Source organism: Eschrichtius robustus, chromosome 7 (genome assembly GCF_028021215.1).
Source record: "Eschrichtius robustus isolate mEscRob2 chromosome 7, mEscRob2.pri, whole genome shotgun sequence".
Lineage (NCBI taxonomy): Eukaryota > Metazoa > Chordata > Mammalia > Artiodactyla > Eschrichtiidae > Eschrichtius > Eschrichtius robustus.
The window spans coordinates 75,576,612-75,594,287 of record NC_090830.1 but is presented as its reverse complement, the minus strand read 5'-3'; the positions used below and the strand labels follow the sequence as shown (position 1 = coordinate 75,594,287).

The 17,676-nt window shown below is 50.1% G+C and overlaps 1 protein-coding gene across 1 annotated transcript; it reads left to right on the top strand.

Annotated features, from left to right (window-relative positions):
- The first annotated feature begins 11,971 nt into the window (after positions 1-11,971).
- Positions 11,972-16,055, top strand: NODAL (nodal growth differentiation factor). Its single transcript, XM_068548869.1, has 3 exons — positions 11,972-12,059; positions 12,744-13,441; positions 15,054-16,055. Exons 2-3 carry the CDS (start codon positions 12,752-12,754, stop codon positions 15,204-15,206), a joined length of 843 nt encoding a protein of 280 aa, XP_068404970.1. The 5' UTR covers positions 11,972-12,059; positions 12,744-12,751; the 3' UTR covers positions 15,207-16,055.
- Positions 16,056-17,676: the final 1,621 nt, after the last annotated feature.

The following is a 17,676-nucleotide window of genomic DNA, read 5'->3' as shown; positions in this document are numbered from 1 at the left end:
GCCCTGAGGTCAGTGGCTAACAGGGCACAGGGCTTGCACGGGGGTGGGGGTGGGAGAGTTGGAAATACAAGTCCCCTGCGTGAGTTACCCCACGTGCAGGCTTTGGAGTCAGACTGCCTGGCCCCAAATCCCAGCACTGCTATTAATTAACTGCATGACCTTGGGCAAGTTGCCCTGCCTCTCCGAGCCTCAGACTCCTCAGCTGTAGAAAGAAGCCAGCAGAAGCATCTACCTTGTGTGTCTGTGGAAAGACAGAAGAGAGGGAAGAAAAGAGAAAGAGATGATGCTGTGTTTTCCATCTTACCTGATAAGGCTCTCTGGAAGGGCAGGGATTCCTGGGTCCCATTCCAGGCCTACTGAGCCCATAGACCTATGAGACTTTGGAGTCCTTAAAGTTTAGTGCATTCTTAAGCTGTAGTAGAAGTACAGGAGAATATACTATTTATTAGAATATACTTAATATTTGGTCGAATATACTTAATATTCTATTAAGTATAGTTCTATTTCAGAAGTATAAATGCTACAAACTTACAAAGAACACAAAGTTTATCTAAATTTCTTTTGTTAAACGGTAAGAAATTTGGGAAAATAAAAAATATAAAAAATAAATTTCTTTTGTTTATTTAGTTATATGAATTTTTAATAGTAATTCTTATATTTTAAAAGTTTATTGTATTTATGTTCATTTTTACAGCTTTAGTAAAGTATAACTGACACACAACAACTGCAAATAAAGTGTGCATTTTGGTAAGCTTTGACACATGTATACAACTGCCACTACAATCAAGATAATGAACATATTTATCACCCCCAAAACTCTCCTGCTGAATCCTCCCTCTCCCCTCTCCTCCCAGACAACCACTGATCCACATTCTGCAACTAATCTGCTTGTCTGCAAACATTAGTTTGCATTTTCTAGAATTTTATATGATTGGAATCATACAGTATATACTGTCTTTTGTCTGCTTGTTCAACTCAGCATCATTATTTAAGACTCATCCTTGTTATATGTATCAATAGTGCATTCCTTTTTATTTCAGGTAGTACTCCAATGTACAGATATATGCCATTATTTGTTTATCCAATCATCCACTGTTTTGAATTTTGCATAATGAAATTTTAATTATGTTTTTTAAAAATAGCAAATGTTTACTAAACAAAAAATTTTAATTAAAAATGTATTATTAAAAATTCACGAAACTAGGGACTTCCCTGGTGGCGCAGTGGTTAGGAATCCGCCTGCCAATGCAGGGGACACGGGTTTGAGCCCTTGTCTGGAAAGATCCCACATGCCGCGGAGCAACTAAGCCTGTGCGCCACAACTACTGAACCTGCACTCTAGAGCCCATGTGCCACAACTACTGAAGCCTATGTGCCTAACCCATGCTCCGCAACAAGAGAAGCCACCGCAGTGAGAAGATTGCGCACCACAATGAAGAGTAGCCCCCGCTGGCCGCAACTAGAGAAAGACAGCGCACAGCAATGAAGACCCAACGCAGCCAAAAATTAATTAATTAATTAATTTTTAAAAATTCACAAAACTAAATAGGTGTAAAAGGAATTTAAAAAATTAAACTATCAAAGGATGATTTTTGTAAGTTTCTATCATTTATATTTTTGAGGCTATTAAAGCTTAAAAGAGCACTAAAAATAGTACACTATGACTTTTGGGACTCCCTTTACTTTTAATAAGTGCCCCAGGGGATTATTATGCTCAAGCAGTTTTGGAAGACACTGAGCTAATAGTGCACATAAACCTCTTAGCATAGTCAGTGCCTGGTCCACTGTAAGCGCTCCCCAAGCACTCCTTACCCCCACAGGAAGCACTCCCCTAAGGGTTTGTTCTTAGTAGTGATTCTTTTCCTCGCCCTCCACACACACACACACACACACACACACAGCACGCACGCGCGCACGCATGTACACAGGCACAGAGCTTTCTCCCAGTCCCAGGCTCAACTGGGTCATCAAACTCCAGCTCAACTCCAAGACCAGTGACTCTCTGTGGAAGGGAAATAGGGGGGTGGGAAGGCGAAGGCAGGGGTGGCAGGCTGCGCTGCGGGAATCTCTGAGAAGCTTCTGGGGTGGGAAGAGAGGGACCCTCCTGGTGGTCTCTCTGTTTGTTTCCCAGGGCAGGCTGAGCCTTCACCTCCTGACCCTGTGGGAAGCACAAGTCGAGCCTCGGCTCCACCCAGGAGGGGCTGGGACGAGAGTCTGGCCACGGGAGCTGGAGGGAGCAAGAGATTTAGAATCAGACAGGCCTGGCCCTTACCAGTTCTACCATCTCGGGCCAGTCACTCTCTGGGAGGGAGAGACCAGCCCTGCTCAGGTCCCTCAGCTCCTGCAAGGATCAGGGGAGAGGATGGAGGCGAGAGGGCGGCATGAGGGATGCATGCAAAAGGTGCAATAACGTGAAGCATGTTCACGAGGAGTCACAAGCGCCAGGAAGGCATTCTCTTGCTGGTGTCAAGACATCCGCAAGCCAAAGCAGGTGTACTGAGCACTTACTGAGCACCTACTATGTACCCCACATGTGCGCAGGAGAGTGAAGAACTTGAAACCAGAGGAAGCTGGTGACCTGCGGGGCTCATACCCTTTTGGTGGCCACTGGAGGAGAAGGGACTCCCCTATCCTCGCCTTCTTACCTCTGTGTCCCCCAGTCCAGGGACTGGGTTAAATGTATTCCTTCAACATATACGTACTGAGTCCTAGAATCGAGAACTGTGCTGAGCACTGGGGGTTCAGTGGTGAACTGAACAGACAGGAGTCTGGCTGACAGCCCAGTGCTGGGGAAGGGGAACAGACAAAAAATAAACAAACAGTACCAAAGTAAACAACTTAATTTCCAACCATGGAAGTGCTGTGGAGGAAATGAACGGGGTGACGTGATGGAGTGCAGGAGGTCCATTTAGACAGGGGAAAGGCCCCTCCTGTAAAGGAGGTAATAAACGACCATGTGGGGACATGGCAATATCCAGTCTGGCTTCCAGAGTCAGAATGACTGAGTATCCATCTCAGCCTTACCGTTTGCAAGCATTCCATCCTGGGCAAGGGGCTTAACTCTGCAGAGCCTCAGTTTTCACACCTGTAAAATGGAAGTAAATATCCAGTCTGCTTCATGGGAGTGATAGGAAGGGTAAATTAGATAATTCAAGCACATTACCGTAAGTACTTATTAATAAGTGACTTTTTAAATTTTATTTTTATTTATTTATTTTTGACTGCGTTGGGTCTGCGTGCAGGCTTTCTTTAGTTGAGGCGAGCGGGGGCTAATCTTCGTTGTGGTGCACGGGCTTCTCACTGTGGTGGCTTCTCTGCACGGCCTCTAGGCGCACGGGCTTCAGTAGTTGTGGCGCACAGGCTTAGTTGCTCCGTGGCATGTGGGATCTTCCCGGACCAGGGCTGGCACCCGTGTCCCCTGAATTGGCAGGCAGATTCTTAACCACTGCGCCACCAGGGAAGCCCAATAAGTGACTTTTTAAATATTTATTTATTTAGGCTGTGCTGGGTCTTAGTTGCAGCACATGGGATCTTTATTTTAGTTGTGGCATGTGGACTCTTAGCTGCGGCATGCATGCGGGATCTAGTTCCCTGACCAGGGATCGATCCCAGGCCCCCTGCATCGGGAGCGCAGAGTCTTACCCACTGGACCACCAGGGAAGTCCCATGGTAAGTTCTTATTAAATAATAGATTATTTCTATTTCATCCAGCCTGGGCCAGGTACCCACAATCCATGGGTTAGTTGGAGAAGGACAATGGGGTGGGCTGATCCCGAGCCTGCACTTCCAAACTGATTCCGGAGTGTCTTACTCTCAACCAATATACAGCAAGTGTCTCAAACTCATTTGTCTTTAGGGCCAGGCACATGGGTGCAGTAAGTTAAGGAGTGGAGGGGACTGTGCCGCTCCTTAGAGAACAGACCCTGCCTAAAGGAAGCAGATCCTATTCAGCTTAAGGGAACGCTTGCTTTGTTAAAATGAGGGCCTAGCCCTTTCCATTTCTTAAATGATGAAAACAAACTATTTTCTGCAAAATCTTATGAACTTTCAGTATTGGTGATTTAAATAAAAACCTTTCAAAACACTGTTGGGAGCAGACAAAACACTGTGGATCAGCCAAAGTGGGCTGCAGGCAGATTTGCAAGCTCTACCTACCAAGGCCAGGCCCTTTGCTGAACACTGCAGAATACAGAGCCAGCCAGCAGCAGGCTCCTGGTGGAAAACTCCTAGGGGCTCCAGGGACCAGAGCCTGAAGGGGGAAGGAGGCCACGTGGAAGAGGAGACCCTTGAGCTGGATTCTGTGGGATAAATAGGTGTATTTTGTGTGAATGAAGAGGAGGCAAAAATCATTCTGGGCAGAGCAAGAACAGCTCTGAACTTTGGGGAAGGGTGGGTGTTTCCATGGGGCCAGAGTGCATTTGGGGTACAAGGGGATTGTAGAGGAAGGCTGAGGTCTCTATCTCCAGATCACAGAGAGAGCCACGTGTGCCCAGTAGAGGCACCTAGATGGGCCCTCCAAGACCAGCAGTGAGGGGTACAGGAAGGGCACCAAGTACTGGAGGTGGAAGCCAGAAGCCTGTGCTTAGTCCCGCCTCTGCCATTTGCAGGACTGCATCAGGCTGAGGATCACAGCAAGCAATGGTCAGCTAGGAAGCAGGGGCTGGGGCTTCAGAGACAGGAGTCGTCTGCACTTCCAGGGAGCTCACAGTCTGATGGCAGTTACTCATGAGGCCTGGGACAACTGCTCCTCAGCGCTCTGCTTAGAAGAGGACTCTGCCAAATTGCTAGGGAGCTAGTGACAGGTTTGTAGAGGAAGCAGCAGTGTTTAAGCTGTGTCTTGATAGGTGAGAAGGAGTTTACCAGGGAGATTAAGTGGAAACAGCAGGAGGCTGCACGGAGAAGGAGCATGTGAAAGGCAGAGGTGTGCTGGGAACCTGTTCAGGAATATGGACCTCATTCAATCACCTGACAAGTCCTTACTGAGTTCCTGTGTGCCAGGAGCTGTGCCAGGCATGGGAGGAGCGTGATAAAGCAGACGCCCTCCACCTTCAAAATAATGATGCTATTTAATTCCTCTGTACCTCAGTTTCCCCATCTCTAAAATGCCTTACATACCTTACAGAGCTTCAGGGAGGGGTAAACAGGATTACACAGGCTTCTATAGGCTAACATATATGCGAGGACAGCCAGTGTCACACTGATATAAGAAATGCTCATTAAATATGTGCGGAACTGAAATGCCTTCCTGCCCGGACTTCCTGAGAATCTAGCACTTGCCGGTAACCTGCCTTAGACTCCTAGATAAGCAGGTTTGTTCAATGAATGAATAAACAAATGACCAAGCACTACTTTACATACATTTACTGCTTACAGCATTCTTGTCAAGTAGATACTATTCTTTATCTCCATTTTACAGCTGAGGGAGCAAATGCTTCAAGATGGTAAGTGATCTAATATGCCCAGGTAGCGATAGAGAAGGATCCAGAGTCTGCCTTCTGGCAGCCTGACCTCAGAGCCCCAGCACTTAACCCTGCATATCGTTGCTCACGTGGAGGAAGGGTCCAGAACGGCCCAATGGAAAGCATTCGAGAACTTCGAGGGACTTTGCTCCCCACTCTCCAGCCAGCTGGGTTGGCCCTGAAAGGTTATCTCCCAGGTCAGGTAATCTGTCGGTCAGTCTGTCTGGGGCAGGGGAAGCGAGAAGGTGTCATTCCCCTCCTGGGAAGAAGGCACTTCTGGTCCTTCTTGCAGGAAACAGATCCTGGATGAACAAGTACCTTTTAAAAATGAGAAGAATGACTGTTAGCCTCCGTCCTGAAGAGTGCCCCAGCTGGAGAAAGTTCAATGATGAATGGGCTTTGACAGAGTCCCTCTTGCTGGTCAGAGAGCAGGTCCCCAAAGGGCTTTGGGCCAATACACATCAGAAATGAGTTGTGTCTGCTGCTCCCGGACCCTGGGAAAAGCAAGACTTTATTTGAGAGTTTTTTTTTTTTTAAGTCTTAGGACAAGGCCCATGTCCATCCTCTCATCTATGGGGAAGCCAGAAGGCTATAAGCATGGGTTTGGGTAACAAGCAGTACACTTCACATACTGGCTGTTTTCACTTGTAAATGTGTGGCCTTGAGCAAGTTACCAGGTTCCCTCTGAGCCTCTGTTTTCTCATCCCTGAAGTGGGGATGATAATAAAATCAATGCAGTGATTACCAGAATGCCTACTGCATTAGGCGCTCAATAAGCGTTAGCTATTGTTATTATCAGTCATTTTAATTGAAATATTTACTGAGCTCCTACTATATGCCACATAGTAGGAGGGACACAGAATGAATAAAGCTTAATTTCAAGAAGCTTCTGGTCCAGTACGGGAAGGAGATCATCTGTTTTGTTCCTTCCCTAATCCTGGTGGATAAGGCTACTACGTTCTGAATGCCCCTGTTTAAACAGGGACCCCCTGGATTCCAGGACATGTAGGTTTGGGGGAAGGCTGACCCCTATGCCTCTGTCTAACCACAATCTCTCATTGTTTTTTAGTTATATATTCATAACCTGGGTGAGGGCACCTTCTGCCTCTGGGGAGGGGTCTGATGCAGAGGGCCGGGACTGACAAGCCCCAGGCTGCAAGCCCCCAGGCTGGGGAAGTTGAATGACAACCACGGAGCACCCATAATAATCTGTATGCTTAAGGCTTTACAAAAACACCAGGTTTTAAGCACTGGCAAAGCATTTTAGCATTTGTTTTATTTAATCTTCATGGAAGGAAGTATCTCCAGTCATGGTTTACAGATGAGCAAACTGAACGCAGAGAGGTGGGTTCCAAGCTGTAACTAGACCCGAGCTCACCCAGGTTCTCAAAGTTGTCTGATAAGAATCACAGGGGTACTGGTTAAATATGTAGATTACCAAGGTCTCTCTCCAAATTCGAATGCTAAAGGCCTGGATTGAGACTCAGGAATCAGTAGTTTAACATACACCCCAGGTGATACTTATCTTCAGGCAAGTCCAGACACAGGGCCATTCATTGATTAATTTACTCAGCCAAGATACTTTGGGTCCCAACCACGATATGTACTGGAGGGAGAGCACGATGAACAAGACAGTCCCCAGCTTTAGAAGGAACTAACAGTCCTCTGGCTGAGCATATTGTCCCGGTCCCATGGTCGGCACAGGTCTACAACCCACATCTCTCCTAGGCAAGGCCCCTTCCTGCTGGCTGGGCCGGCTTCCACCTGGACACGGGTTTGGAGCTCCTAGCTGAGCCTGCTGGGCCTCCTTCCAATAACACCTGCTCAGGGCTGAGCGTGTGGTTCTTTGGAGCTGGAGGCATCCTGTGAAAGAAGCCTAGGTGTGCCTGGCACGTAGTGTTTCGATAAATGCTGGCCAGCTGCTAATGTGCATGTCAGGGCTAGGAAAGGACCGGGGGGCGAGGGCGGGGGCATAACGAGCCCTCCAGTGTTGCAGAAAATAGCTGGGGCCTGAACAAGGGGCAGAGATTTACATTTCTTTAAAGGTAATTTCAGCTTCAACCTGACTTTGCACCTGAAGGGAGGCCAGACAAGGACCACTCTTGTGTAGGTGAGGAAAGCAGGGCCCAGAGAGAGGAAAGTGAGAGGTCCTGAGCTGAAACCCAGGTCTCCAGGGTAACTGCCAGGGGAGGCAGGGACTGCAGGACATGGATGACACAGGCAACACCTTTTTCCTGAAACGCTTGGGGTGATGTGAACCTGTGAAGGAAGACCCTGATACCACCACCACAGGCGCTCCACTCACCCCGTTAGCTATGCCCTCGGCTCCAGCTTCTGAGCACTTCCTTTTCCAGTGGAGAAGTCTGTCCTTCATCCTGGTCGCTCCTGTCCTCTGTTTTCTCCAGGAGAGAGCTTCAGTATTTGAAGCAGGTCCCCATGGACCTTCGTCTGGCACTCATCTTTTTTGTTCCAGCAATTCCCAGTACCCAGTATTTTTTCAGAGGCTAGCTCTCCAGACAGGCCCTGTCGTATAAGGCGGGGGGGTGCTCCCAGAGGCCATCTGGACAGTGTCCTGGAAGGCTGCACGGTGCCAGGCTGGGCTGAAGCCTCCCAGGCCAGTGTGGGGCTGCACCCTGCCCGAGAGCCTCCAGGAGCCACAGCTTTCATTCTCTATCTGCTCCTGGTTGAGCCAGACATCTATTTGGAACCTGGAGGAAGAGGAAAGGGCAGGGACCCCAGGTGGGGGAGAGTAAGGAAGCCATTCTTCTGACCTGGGAGTTCGCCGGCGACAAGCCAGCTGTGTCTTGGAAAAAAAGCCTGGAGTAAGTAGCAGAGTGCCAGGGTGTCCAGACTGGGCGAACTAGACGGTCCCTGGACCTAACAGCTCCTCCAATTTTTCAGGTCTCCTCCCTACCAGGCTCAGGTCTCACTCGCCCCCAGCAGGTGGTCCCTCTGGGGGCCACCCCCGGTGACGGGGGCTGGGCTGGGGGGTGTTATCCGACCTGAAAGCTTCCCCTAGGGAGGAAGGGCAGGGGCGGGGCGCCCGCGAAGGCCCAGGATATAAGGGACGGAGGCTGGCCTCGGGCCCCGCCACCCCACCATGCACGCCCACAGCCTGCCGTTGTTCCTCCTGCACGCCTGGTGGGCTCTCCGCCAGGCGGGCGCCACGATGGTAGCCCCGGTGCCCCCTCGAACGTGGGGGCAGCCCTCATCGCCATCCCCTCTTGCTTATATGCTGAGCCTGTACCGCGAACCGCTGCTCCGGGCGGACATCATACGTAGCCTGCAGGCGCAAGGTAGGCTGCCCCGCCCCGCCCCGCCCCGCCCCGCCCGGCTCGGCTGGACCCCCGGGGCGCCTTGGGCGCTCCCGCGCGGGACTCCGGGAGAGCGCTGGAGCGGCAGAGGCTGCGGCACTGTGCCGGGGACGTGCCATTGAAAACGTATCCGCACGCTTGAAGGGCACGTTCAGAGGCTGGGGCTGACGGTGTCTCGGCGTCTGCCTTGGCTCGGGAGACAGGGTTGGTGGCACCCGGGGTGTGTCCCGGACTGAGACCTCTGCGTTCTGGTCTTGTTTAGGGTGGGTAAAGCGCGGGACTATAGGGTGGAAGACTGATTGTGCCACTGCTTATCTGTGCCGTCTTAAACTACTGTAATCTCCGGGCGCCTCGGTTTGCACATCTGTAGCATAGGGATAATAGTGCCTCCCTTATTGGACTGGCGAGGGCTACGGACAACGCACATAGAACGCTTAGCACAAAACCAGGCATAGTAATACATGGTCGTTATTATTGCTACAATTGTCTTGTCAATTTTTTTTTTTTTTTTCTTTTCGCGAGTGAGGGTGAACGGGCCCCGGGGTCTGGCGTTGGGAGTGTCTCAGGCTGAGACTGAGGTTCGAAATAGGGTATCAAGCATGTAACATCAGGGATTAGGTTTCAGAAATTCGGGATTAGAGATGAAATGCCCCGAAGTCGAGAACTGCGGCAGGCTTGGGTCATCCAGCCCAGGCGGGGTAGGTGTCAGTGTCCCGGACGACACCGGGTTCGGGGCCTAGATTTGGAGCGGGCGAGGTCACTCCCATGGTGACCTTGAGAGTATCACCCGCGAGGATGAGGCAGCGTGCGTTCTGGGCACTGGGCGCAGGTAGACGTTGAGAAAAGGGAGCCCTTCCCGCGGGGCTCCTCTACTCCGGGCAATCCACATCCTAGAGCCCGGGGTGGCCCCTGCCTGCCTGCACCTCTCTCTGCCTGCCGGGCCAGACGGCCCTCCCCGGAGTTCGGGCGAAATCCACATCCGATAATCTGATTTGATGGCCGCCCGCCGGCCCCTTGTGATCTGGGGGTGGGGGCTCCTAGCTCCCTGGCCAGCCGCGTCTGGGGTCAGACAGCCAGTGACCCTCTCCGGAAGTGTCATCTGGGGGCTAGTCAGACTAGGGACACCCGGGGGGCGGAGCAATTTGAAAATTACTGGAGTGCTCTGCCCTGCCAGAAAGTTGGGGTTGGGGGGGGTAGGTGGATGAGCAAAGAGTGGGAGGCGCACTTTTCCAATTCACTCCCTCCTTCCAGAGAGTTCCGGAAGGTTTGTGGTGATTTGACAGTCTGGGAGTCTGGGAAACTGGGCTCTGGTCCCTCAAACCCTGCTTCCCAATTCCCCATGTGTCCCTGGCATATCAGCTGACTTTTCTAGTCTCCCCTTTTGTAAAAATAAAGTGCCCGGCTTTCTTTCTACCTCATTTGTGTGAGTGTGGTACCTTTCCATCTCGGGTTTATTTGTAAGCTGCACAGGATAAGGGGAAATGGGTGTTGGAATCTAACCAAATCAGGTTTGCATCCCTGTCTTGTGTCTTTCACTGTTTAACCATCTTCACCTTGGACCTTAGTTTCTTCATCTGCAAAATGGTGATAAAGGTGGGGAGGATTTAAGGAGACAAGGCTTATAAAACACTTGGCATGAGGGAAGCAGTTAATGGTAATTACCCTCATAATTTATAATAATGTAGGGTGGGAACTCGGTGTCATACTCACCCTCTTTTTCTACAGAGTCCCTGACTCTAACTCAACACCCTGTTTGAGGGGAAAGGAACCCAAGATCATGAGCCCAACCACTTCCTTCTTTAGAATTGGAAGTGGGTAGAGATTTCGCTGGGGCCCATGTGGCCATATCTGCATTCAGTCTGTGGATGGGTTTCAGGGTGCCCATGAACCCTTCTTATAACCACCCCCAAATCACATTTATTGTGTTAGTAGGAAATGCAGTTTTTCTGGGGAGAGCATTCTTGGCTTTTATCAGGCATTGGTGACCCTCAAAGCTTAGACCCCCCCCCCCCCCCATTATTCTAAGATGAACCAGAGCCAGATCTAAGAGAACCTGTTAGCACTGTGACCTGGGGAGCCCTTGGCTGCAGGTAGGGTAGTGGGGTCTCAGACTCTTCCAGCAGAAAGGAGTATCCTCCTCCCTGCCCCTGCATCCACACTGCCATCCCAGCAGCAGATGACTTTGTTCCCCGGTCCAGGTCCCTCACTGCCTGGACATCTTCATTTCTAACTTGGACTTGGGTAATAATGAGGCGGCAGTTGATGATGGCCATTTATTGCACTTTGGTGGTTGTGCTGGGCAAAGCACTTTACACACATTATCTCAGTAAATCTCAACACCCCTGTGAGGTGGATACTGTTACCATCTCCCTTTTACCCAGAGGGAAACTGAGGCTCAGAGAAAGCTGGCTGCCCAGTGTGGCAGCAAGTGGCAGAACTTGATCCATCGTGGGAGACACCAGGCCCCTCCTCTTAAACACTGAGCTGGAATGCCTTCCTCTAAAAAGCCATTTGTGGATACTTGAGATAGTGTGTTTTAAGTCCTGGTATAGGCGGAGCTGTAGAGGAGTTGCTACATGTCAACGGGGTGGTGCTGCGAAGGGCAGTGGGTGGTGTCAGCCTCCTCCCCACACCTCTGGGGAGTTGCTAGTCAGGGGCCGGTTATTGCCTCCTGCAGGTGCTAATGAGAAGGGAAGTGGAAATTAAGTGAAAAAGAACATCTAGGGATGGGCTGGGAGAAGCTTCAGGATGCTGAAGCTGGGAATTACGCCCTTCTAATGCAGGCTGGACTTCCCAGAGAAATCCACTTACTATCTGACCAAAGATGTTCTATGAGACAAAGAACCAAAAAAACAAAACTCTTATGTGGTCTGCCCAGAGTGGACCTAAGTCAGAGATCACTACCTTTGGGATTGATTCGCCAAAGGGTTACTGTTTTTATTTCTAATGAATATCCTCTGCCTTTTATTTAGCAATAGACCTTCAAACATCTTCATTTCCCTGGGTCCTCATGACAATGCAGGGAAGGGTAGGGCATTACTATTCCCACTGCAAAGATGAAACTGGGCTTGAAAAAAGTTACAGATCACTTTTTGCTGACCTGAAAAATCCACCAATATGTGCTATTCCCAGACATCAGACCAAATTAGTCCAGGACTAAAATGAATGGAATGTGCTTCCCCATTCCTTTTCATTCAGTATGGGTTTCATTGTCTTGGGTGTGTGCTTGCTGTGTCTGCCCTGGTGTGTGGATGATCTAGAGTGGGAAACGGTGAGCGCCCTGCAGGTAGGTAGGAGAGACCACTGGGTGGGAAAGTGCAAGGTCAGTGCACAGTCAAGCTTAGAATGTCTTTAGAAACCTATTTGTAAGGTTGCCAAGAACTCTTGATGTGTCTGCCTCTGTCTTTAGGAATTGGTGGGGGAAGGGGTGACCAGTCTTTGGCTTCCGTTGTCTATGCCTCCCTGGGAGCTCCAACCCTTATGATCTGTGAATCGACCTCATTGTGCTGTAAAACAGGCCACCCTTTCCAATGAGAAGACAAAGCCTGGCAAGCGGGCCACAGGGTGGGTGGAAGCCCAGGATTTCTGTCAGAAAGCTCAGGGCTTGTCCTTAGATTGCATGTGTGAGGGGAGAAGGGAGAAGGAGATGAACTCATCCAATTTTTACCAATTGTTCTCTGGAGTGTCTTGAGGGGGAGGAGCAGAACAGTGATTTGGAGGTTGGGCTTTGCAGTTGGGCTTATTCTTGGCTTTGCCACCTTCCAAGAATGACACCTCACGCAGGTAATTTAACCTGAGACTCAATTTTCCTCATCTCTAAAATGGGTTCAATAACATGCCCAGCTCATAGGGTTAGGGTGACCATTCATATAAGGTAAGGGCTCAGTCATGAGCTATGGTTGTTGTTACACCAACTGAGGCTGCAGGAGGCCCCCACTCACCTGCTTCCTTCTGGCTTTTTCTCACCCAGATGTGGAGATGGATGGGCAGAACTGGACCTTTGCTTTTGACTTCTCCTTCCTGGGCCAAGAAGAGGATCTGGCATGGGCCGAGCTCCGGCTGCAGCTGTCCAGCCCTGTGGCCCTTCCTCCTGACGTCCCACTCTCAATTGAGATTTTCCACCAGCCAAAGCTGAATGAGGATAAGGACCCACCCAACTGCCTAGAACGTCTTCGAATGGACCTGTTCACTGTCACTCTGTCCCAGGTTACCTTTTCCTCGGGCAGCATGGTCCTAGAGGTGACCAGGCCACTCTCCAAGTGGCTGAAGCACCCTGGGGAGCTGAGGGAGCAGATGTCCAGTTTGGCTGGAGAGTGTTGGCAGCGGCCTCCCACACCACCTGTCACCAATGTGCTCCTCATGCTCTATTCCAACCTCTCCCCGGAGCGGAGGCGGCTGGGGGGCTCCACTCTATTGTGGGAAGCTGAGAGCTCCTGGCGGGTCCAGGAGGGACAGCTCTCCCGGGAGAGGGGCAGGAGGCACCGTCGATATCACTTGCAGGACAGAAACCAACTGTGTCGGAAGGTCAAGTTCCAGGTGGACTTCAACCTGATCGGATGGGGCTCCTGGATCATCTACCCCAAGCAGTACAATGCCTATCGCTGTGAGGGCGAGTGTCCTAACCCCGTGGGGGAAGAGTTCCATCCAACCAACCACGCATACATCCAGGTGTGATGCCGAGGCCTGGGGAGGGGAGGCAGTAAGCTGTGGGGGAGAATTGTCCTTACTACCAGATCAGGACCCTGGCTTTGCTGTTAGGTTACTGTGTTCATTCACGCACAGTTATTCGAGCACCTACAATGTGCCAGGTTCTGTAACAGGTTTTAAGGATATAGAGATGACCAATGATAACATCCTCAGAGAGCCTACATGGAGTCATGCCTTGTCGGGTGACCCTGAACACACTGCTTTCCTGGGACTTTTTCCTTCTGTCATAAAATTAGGAGTGGGCCGTGTAGACTGGAGGGTCTCAGTTCCTCCCACTGCCCTGACATTCTAGGAAAGGAAGTTCAGAATTTGGGGTTTGGGAATAGACAGGCCTGGGTTTGAATCCTATTCATTAGCTATGTGATATTGATCAAGTTGCTTACTCTCTCTGAGCCTCAGTCTCCTCACCTGTAAAATGGGGATAGCAATGCCATACTTCTAGGGTTACATGAGATGATATGCATACCACATGTGTAGTATCAATAGTTAGCAGCTAACAGGTATAATGTTGTCTTACCATTACTAGAAGTCTGTAACTCATTGATGCAATGGGGGCCGCGTTTATGAGGCCAAGGTAGAGATAATACCGTTCCAGCCACTGTACTTTTGCTGCCTAAAAACAGGAGTTGGACACATTTTGCAGGAGTAATAAAGCCAGAGACTACCACCAGGTGCCACTAATCAGCCTATGGTCTAGAAGGTGGTGGAGAGAGAGGAATGGAAGGAAAATGAGGTGGAGAAAGCAGAGAACAGAGCTTATATATGGTGGTCCTGACCTGCTCTCAAAGGTCACACGGGATCAAAGTGTCTTTATTTTCCCTCTATGAAGCCTAGACTGAGAATCTCTTGGACCTGTATGTAGTACATCCTCCATGCCAAGCCTCAGGCAGGGTCCAGAGGCTCTGGGGAGAATGTGAGCTGAGCTCGTGAGAGGGAGGCAGTGGTGGGGGCTGGTATCCTAGAGGACCTGTCCGGGGCACAGGCCCTCCTGAGTCTCTCCCAGGCCCCACTTCTGTCCACCAGCCTACCTGCAGCACGATCAGAGGGAACCAGAGACCCAGACAGTCCCAGTCACCAAATCTAACACTGATCTGAAAAGCCACCACTGGACCACAGGGACAGGGCCCAGTTCCAGAATGCCAAGGGCTTGTTACCTTTTCTCCCGTTGACTCTGTTTGCCCTTCTCTGGGCAACAAAGCAAATCCCACAAGAATTTCCACATGACTCTCTTCTGCTTCATATTTCTGGAACTAAACCAGGAGTTTCTTGGAGTATTTTTGAAGTTGGTATTCACTCTAGACTAGAACAATAGGAGAACATATGTTACCTACTGCTCTACCCAGATACAGCTTTTAGAATCTTCTGTTTAAAGGCTGTTTAAAAAAAAGTTATTTTAGATATTAGAGTTGATGATGTGTTGGCATTCTGATTCCTTTATGAAAAGAATTTTCTATTTTTGCCCCCAGAAACTGATTTTAACTCTCTGCAACTTTTTCACCCTTTACCCAGAAATGACACCATTCTGACCTCACCACTGGGATGTGAATTGACCTCCCTGTCCTCCCTTTCACAGAGTCTGCTGAAACGGTACCAACCCCACCGAGTCCCTTCCACCTGCTGTGCCCCAGTGAAGACCAAGCCCTTGAGCATGCTGTACGTGGACAATGGCCGAGTCCTTCTAGACCATCATAAAGATATGATTGTAGAAGAATGTGGGTGCCTTTGAGGAGCGCCTGCAGGTGTGTTGGATTTGCCTGTACCCTGGAAGGTTGGGAAGCTCCTAGAAGACATGATAACCATCTAATACAATGAGGAGAAACAAAGAGGGGGGAAAGTTCCTCTGTCCACCAGACCTAAGGAGGAAGGGCTGCCACCCTGTCCTTGAAGGCTCTGTGGGGTCTGGTTGAGCACAGAGGAGAGGGAGGAGGAAGCCTGTGAAGCAGGCTTGCTGGGTTTTCTCTTTGCTGAACAGACAGTAGCACGTGAAAGCACTAGTGCAAGAGTCCTTTAGCTGACTTTTTTCAACCCATGATCCCCTGGAAATTGTATGCAAGAGCTGGAGCATATGTGCATTTATTTTTGAGGTGGGACAAGGTTGTATTTAACTTTCGTGTATTCTCAAAAGTGGCCTTTGACATACACCCACCCACACCCTTGCCGCCTGAAGATTAAGTATCGCTATGTAAAATTAAAAACAGTCCACTGGCTTTGGTTGCCTCAGGCTGGGTCAGGGAGCCCCCGCAGAGTGGCTCTCTGCTAATGAGTTGTACATACAATAAAGCCATTGTATAGTTCTCCTAGGCCAGCTGGTGCCTTTGAAGGGCGAGGCAGGAACTCGTCCAAGAGAACTGTCCACGTTGGACTACAGAAGCTGGAGCCCTGGGGCGTCCCCAGGTCAGTCTGCTCTGGCGGGCACAATCCATCCAAGTCTATTAAAGCTCGTGACAGTTCACCTCAGTCCGTCAATGCGTGCTGTTAATGAGGCCCCTGGGCTTCCTATCCATAGCCGTGAAGACACTGCCCTGGGTGGCAGACTTGGGTTATGGTCGCAGCTCAGACACTGAGAAGCTGTGTGACCTCAGGTGAGTAATTCACTGCTCAGCCTCATCTTGTGAAATTAAAGCAGGCGGATGCTAGTGCGTTTCTGTGATTCTACTTTTCTCTCGCCAGCTGGCCTCATTGAGCACTGCCAAAACAGGGGCTCTATTTTTTTTTGTTTGGCAGGGCGAGGGGACCATTTTATTGGGAATGTCAGTCCACAGTAAACTTACCCTGCTTTCCTAAGAAGCCCATAGACTAATGCTCCAACCTTAGGAAAAATGATTCCAATCTTGTGGGAATACTTGAGTTTAGAGGGGACTCAAACTTGACTTGGTTGAGCCAAGGTAGTAATCCTGGCCCAGGAAGGGGTTGGCTAGGCTAGAGCCAGGCCTGGGCCTGAGAAACCTCAATGCCCTGAGTCAGCAACAAAACTGATCCAGTTGCTCATTCCCTGGAGTGGAAATAACCTGCCCTCCCCACAATTCAGAATCACAATAGGATTCTGCATTTGACTCTACTTAGAAAACAGTAGAGCTGGGGAGGCCTTGTGAGGTCAATTTTTGTACCATCCTCTTTCCTAAATGAGACTCCAGTGAGGCCTAGTGGCCTGATGCTACAGCTAGGAGTGGCAGGGCCAAGAGCTGAGCTCTGGTCTCTGGAGCCCCAGGGGCACCGTCATGCATACCATCTAGGGGTCTTTGCTCTCTTAGCTTTGGGTCAAGGCCTTAGCCTTTGGAACCAGACATTTGAAACCCCACTTCCACTACCAAACTTAAGTTCTTGGGAGTAAAAATCCTGTCCCAGGGCTTTAGAGCATCCTCTGTACTAAATGGGTGCCCAACTGTTCTCCTATGGCTGGGGCCAGGAAAGCGAAAAGGTCAAGCTATTTGTGGCTATAGCTTGTGGGAGCATTTACAGTTAGTAGCTCTACCAACTCACAGAACAAACCCCACTGACGACAGGACACCACCTCGTATCAAGCAGAAGACACAGGCACAAAGGAGTGAAAGGACGTTTTGCTGACCCCTGCTAAAAGCTTACTGGGTGGTGCGTCAGCGGCACGGGCCTTCTGCTGCCTGGCCAGAGGTATTTGGGGCTGAGCCTACAACACAGCTCTGTGCTCTGGACCCTACCTGCTAGTGCAGGCTTTGTTAAGTCTGAGGAAATGTTGCCTATGGGAACCGAGTCCTGCCCTACCCTGAGGGCCAGGAAGGGGCTTTCAGAGAAGCCAGACGTATTTTAACTTGCTCTCAAGGCAAAGGTCTCCTTCCGCTGTTCCTGTAGCAGTGCCAAGTCAGTAGCCGACTGGGGGAAACTGGCTGCGTTACTCTCCTTGGCTGGGGAAGTGGGCGGGCCTGGTACAGGGAGGAGTGGAGAAAAGATAAAAAGCAGAAGCTGGGAAGCGGCTGTGACTCTCACACAGCAACACAGTCGGGTTAATCTCCATCATGTAGTCCCCCCTTTTACTAGCAGTAAAAGCCTTATCCCTCTATCCTAAATTGCCTTTGAAGTTGATACCCTATTTGCCTTTGGGGCAAAGTAAAGGATGTATGAAATGGCTTTCAAGATTATCTTCCCTTGAAGAGATTATTTCGTCCTTCTAGGGGTCACACAAGCCTGCTCCACTCCCAAACTTGCACATTCTGGGGAAAAGC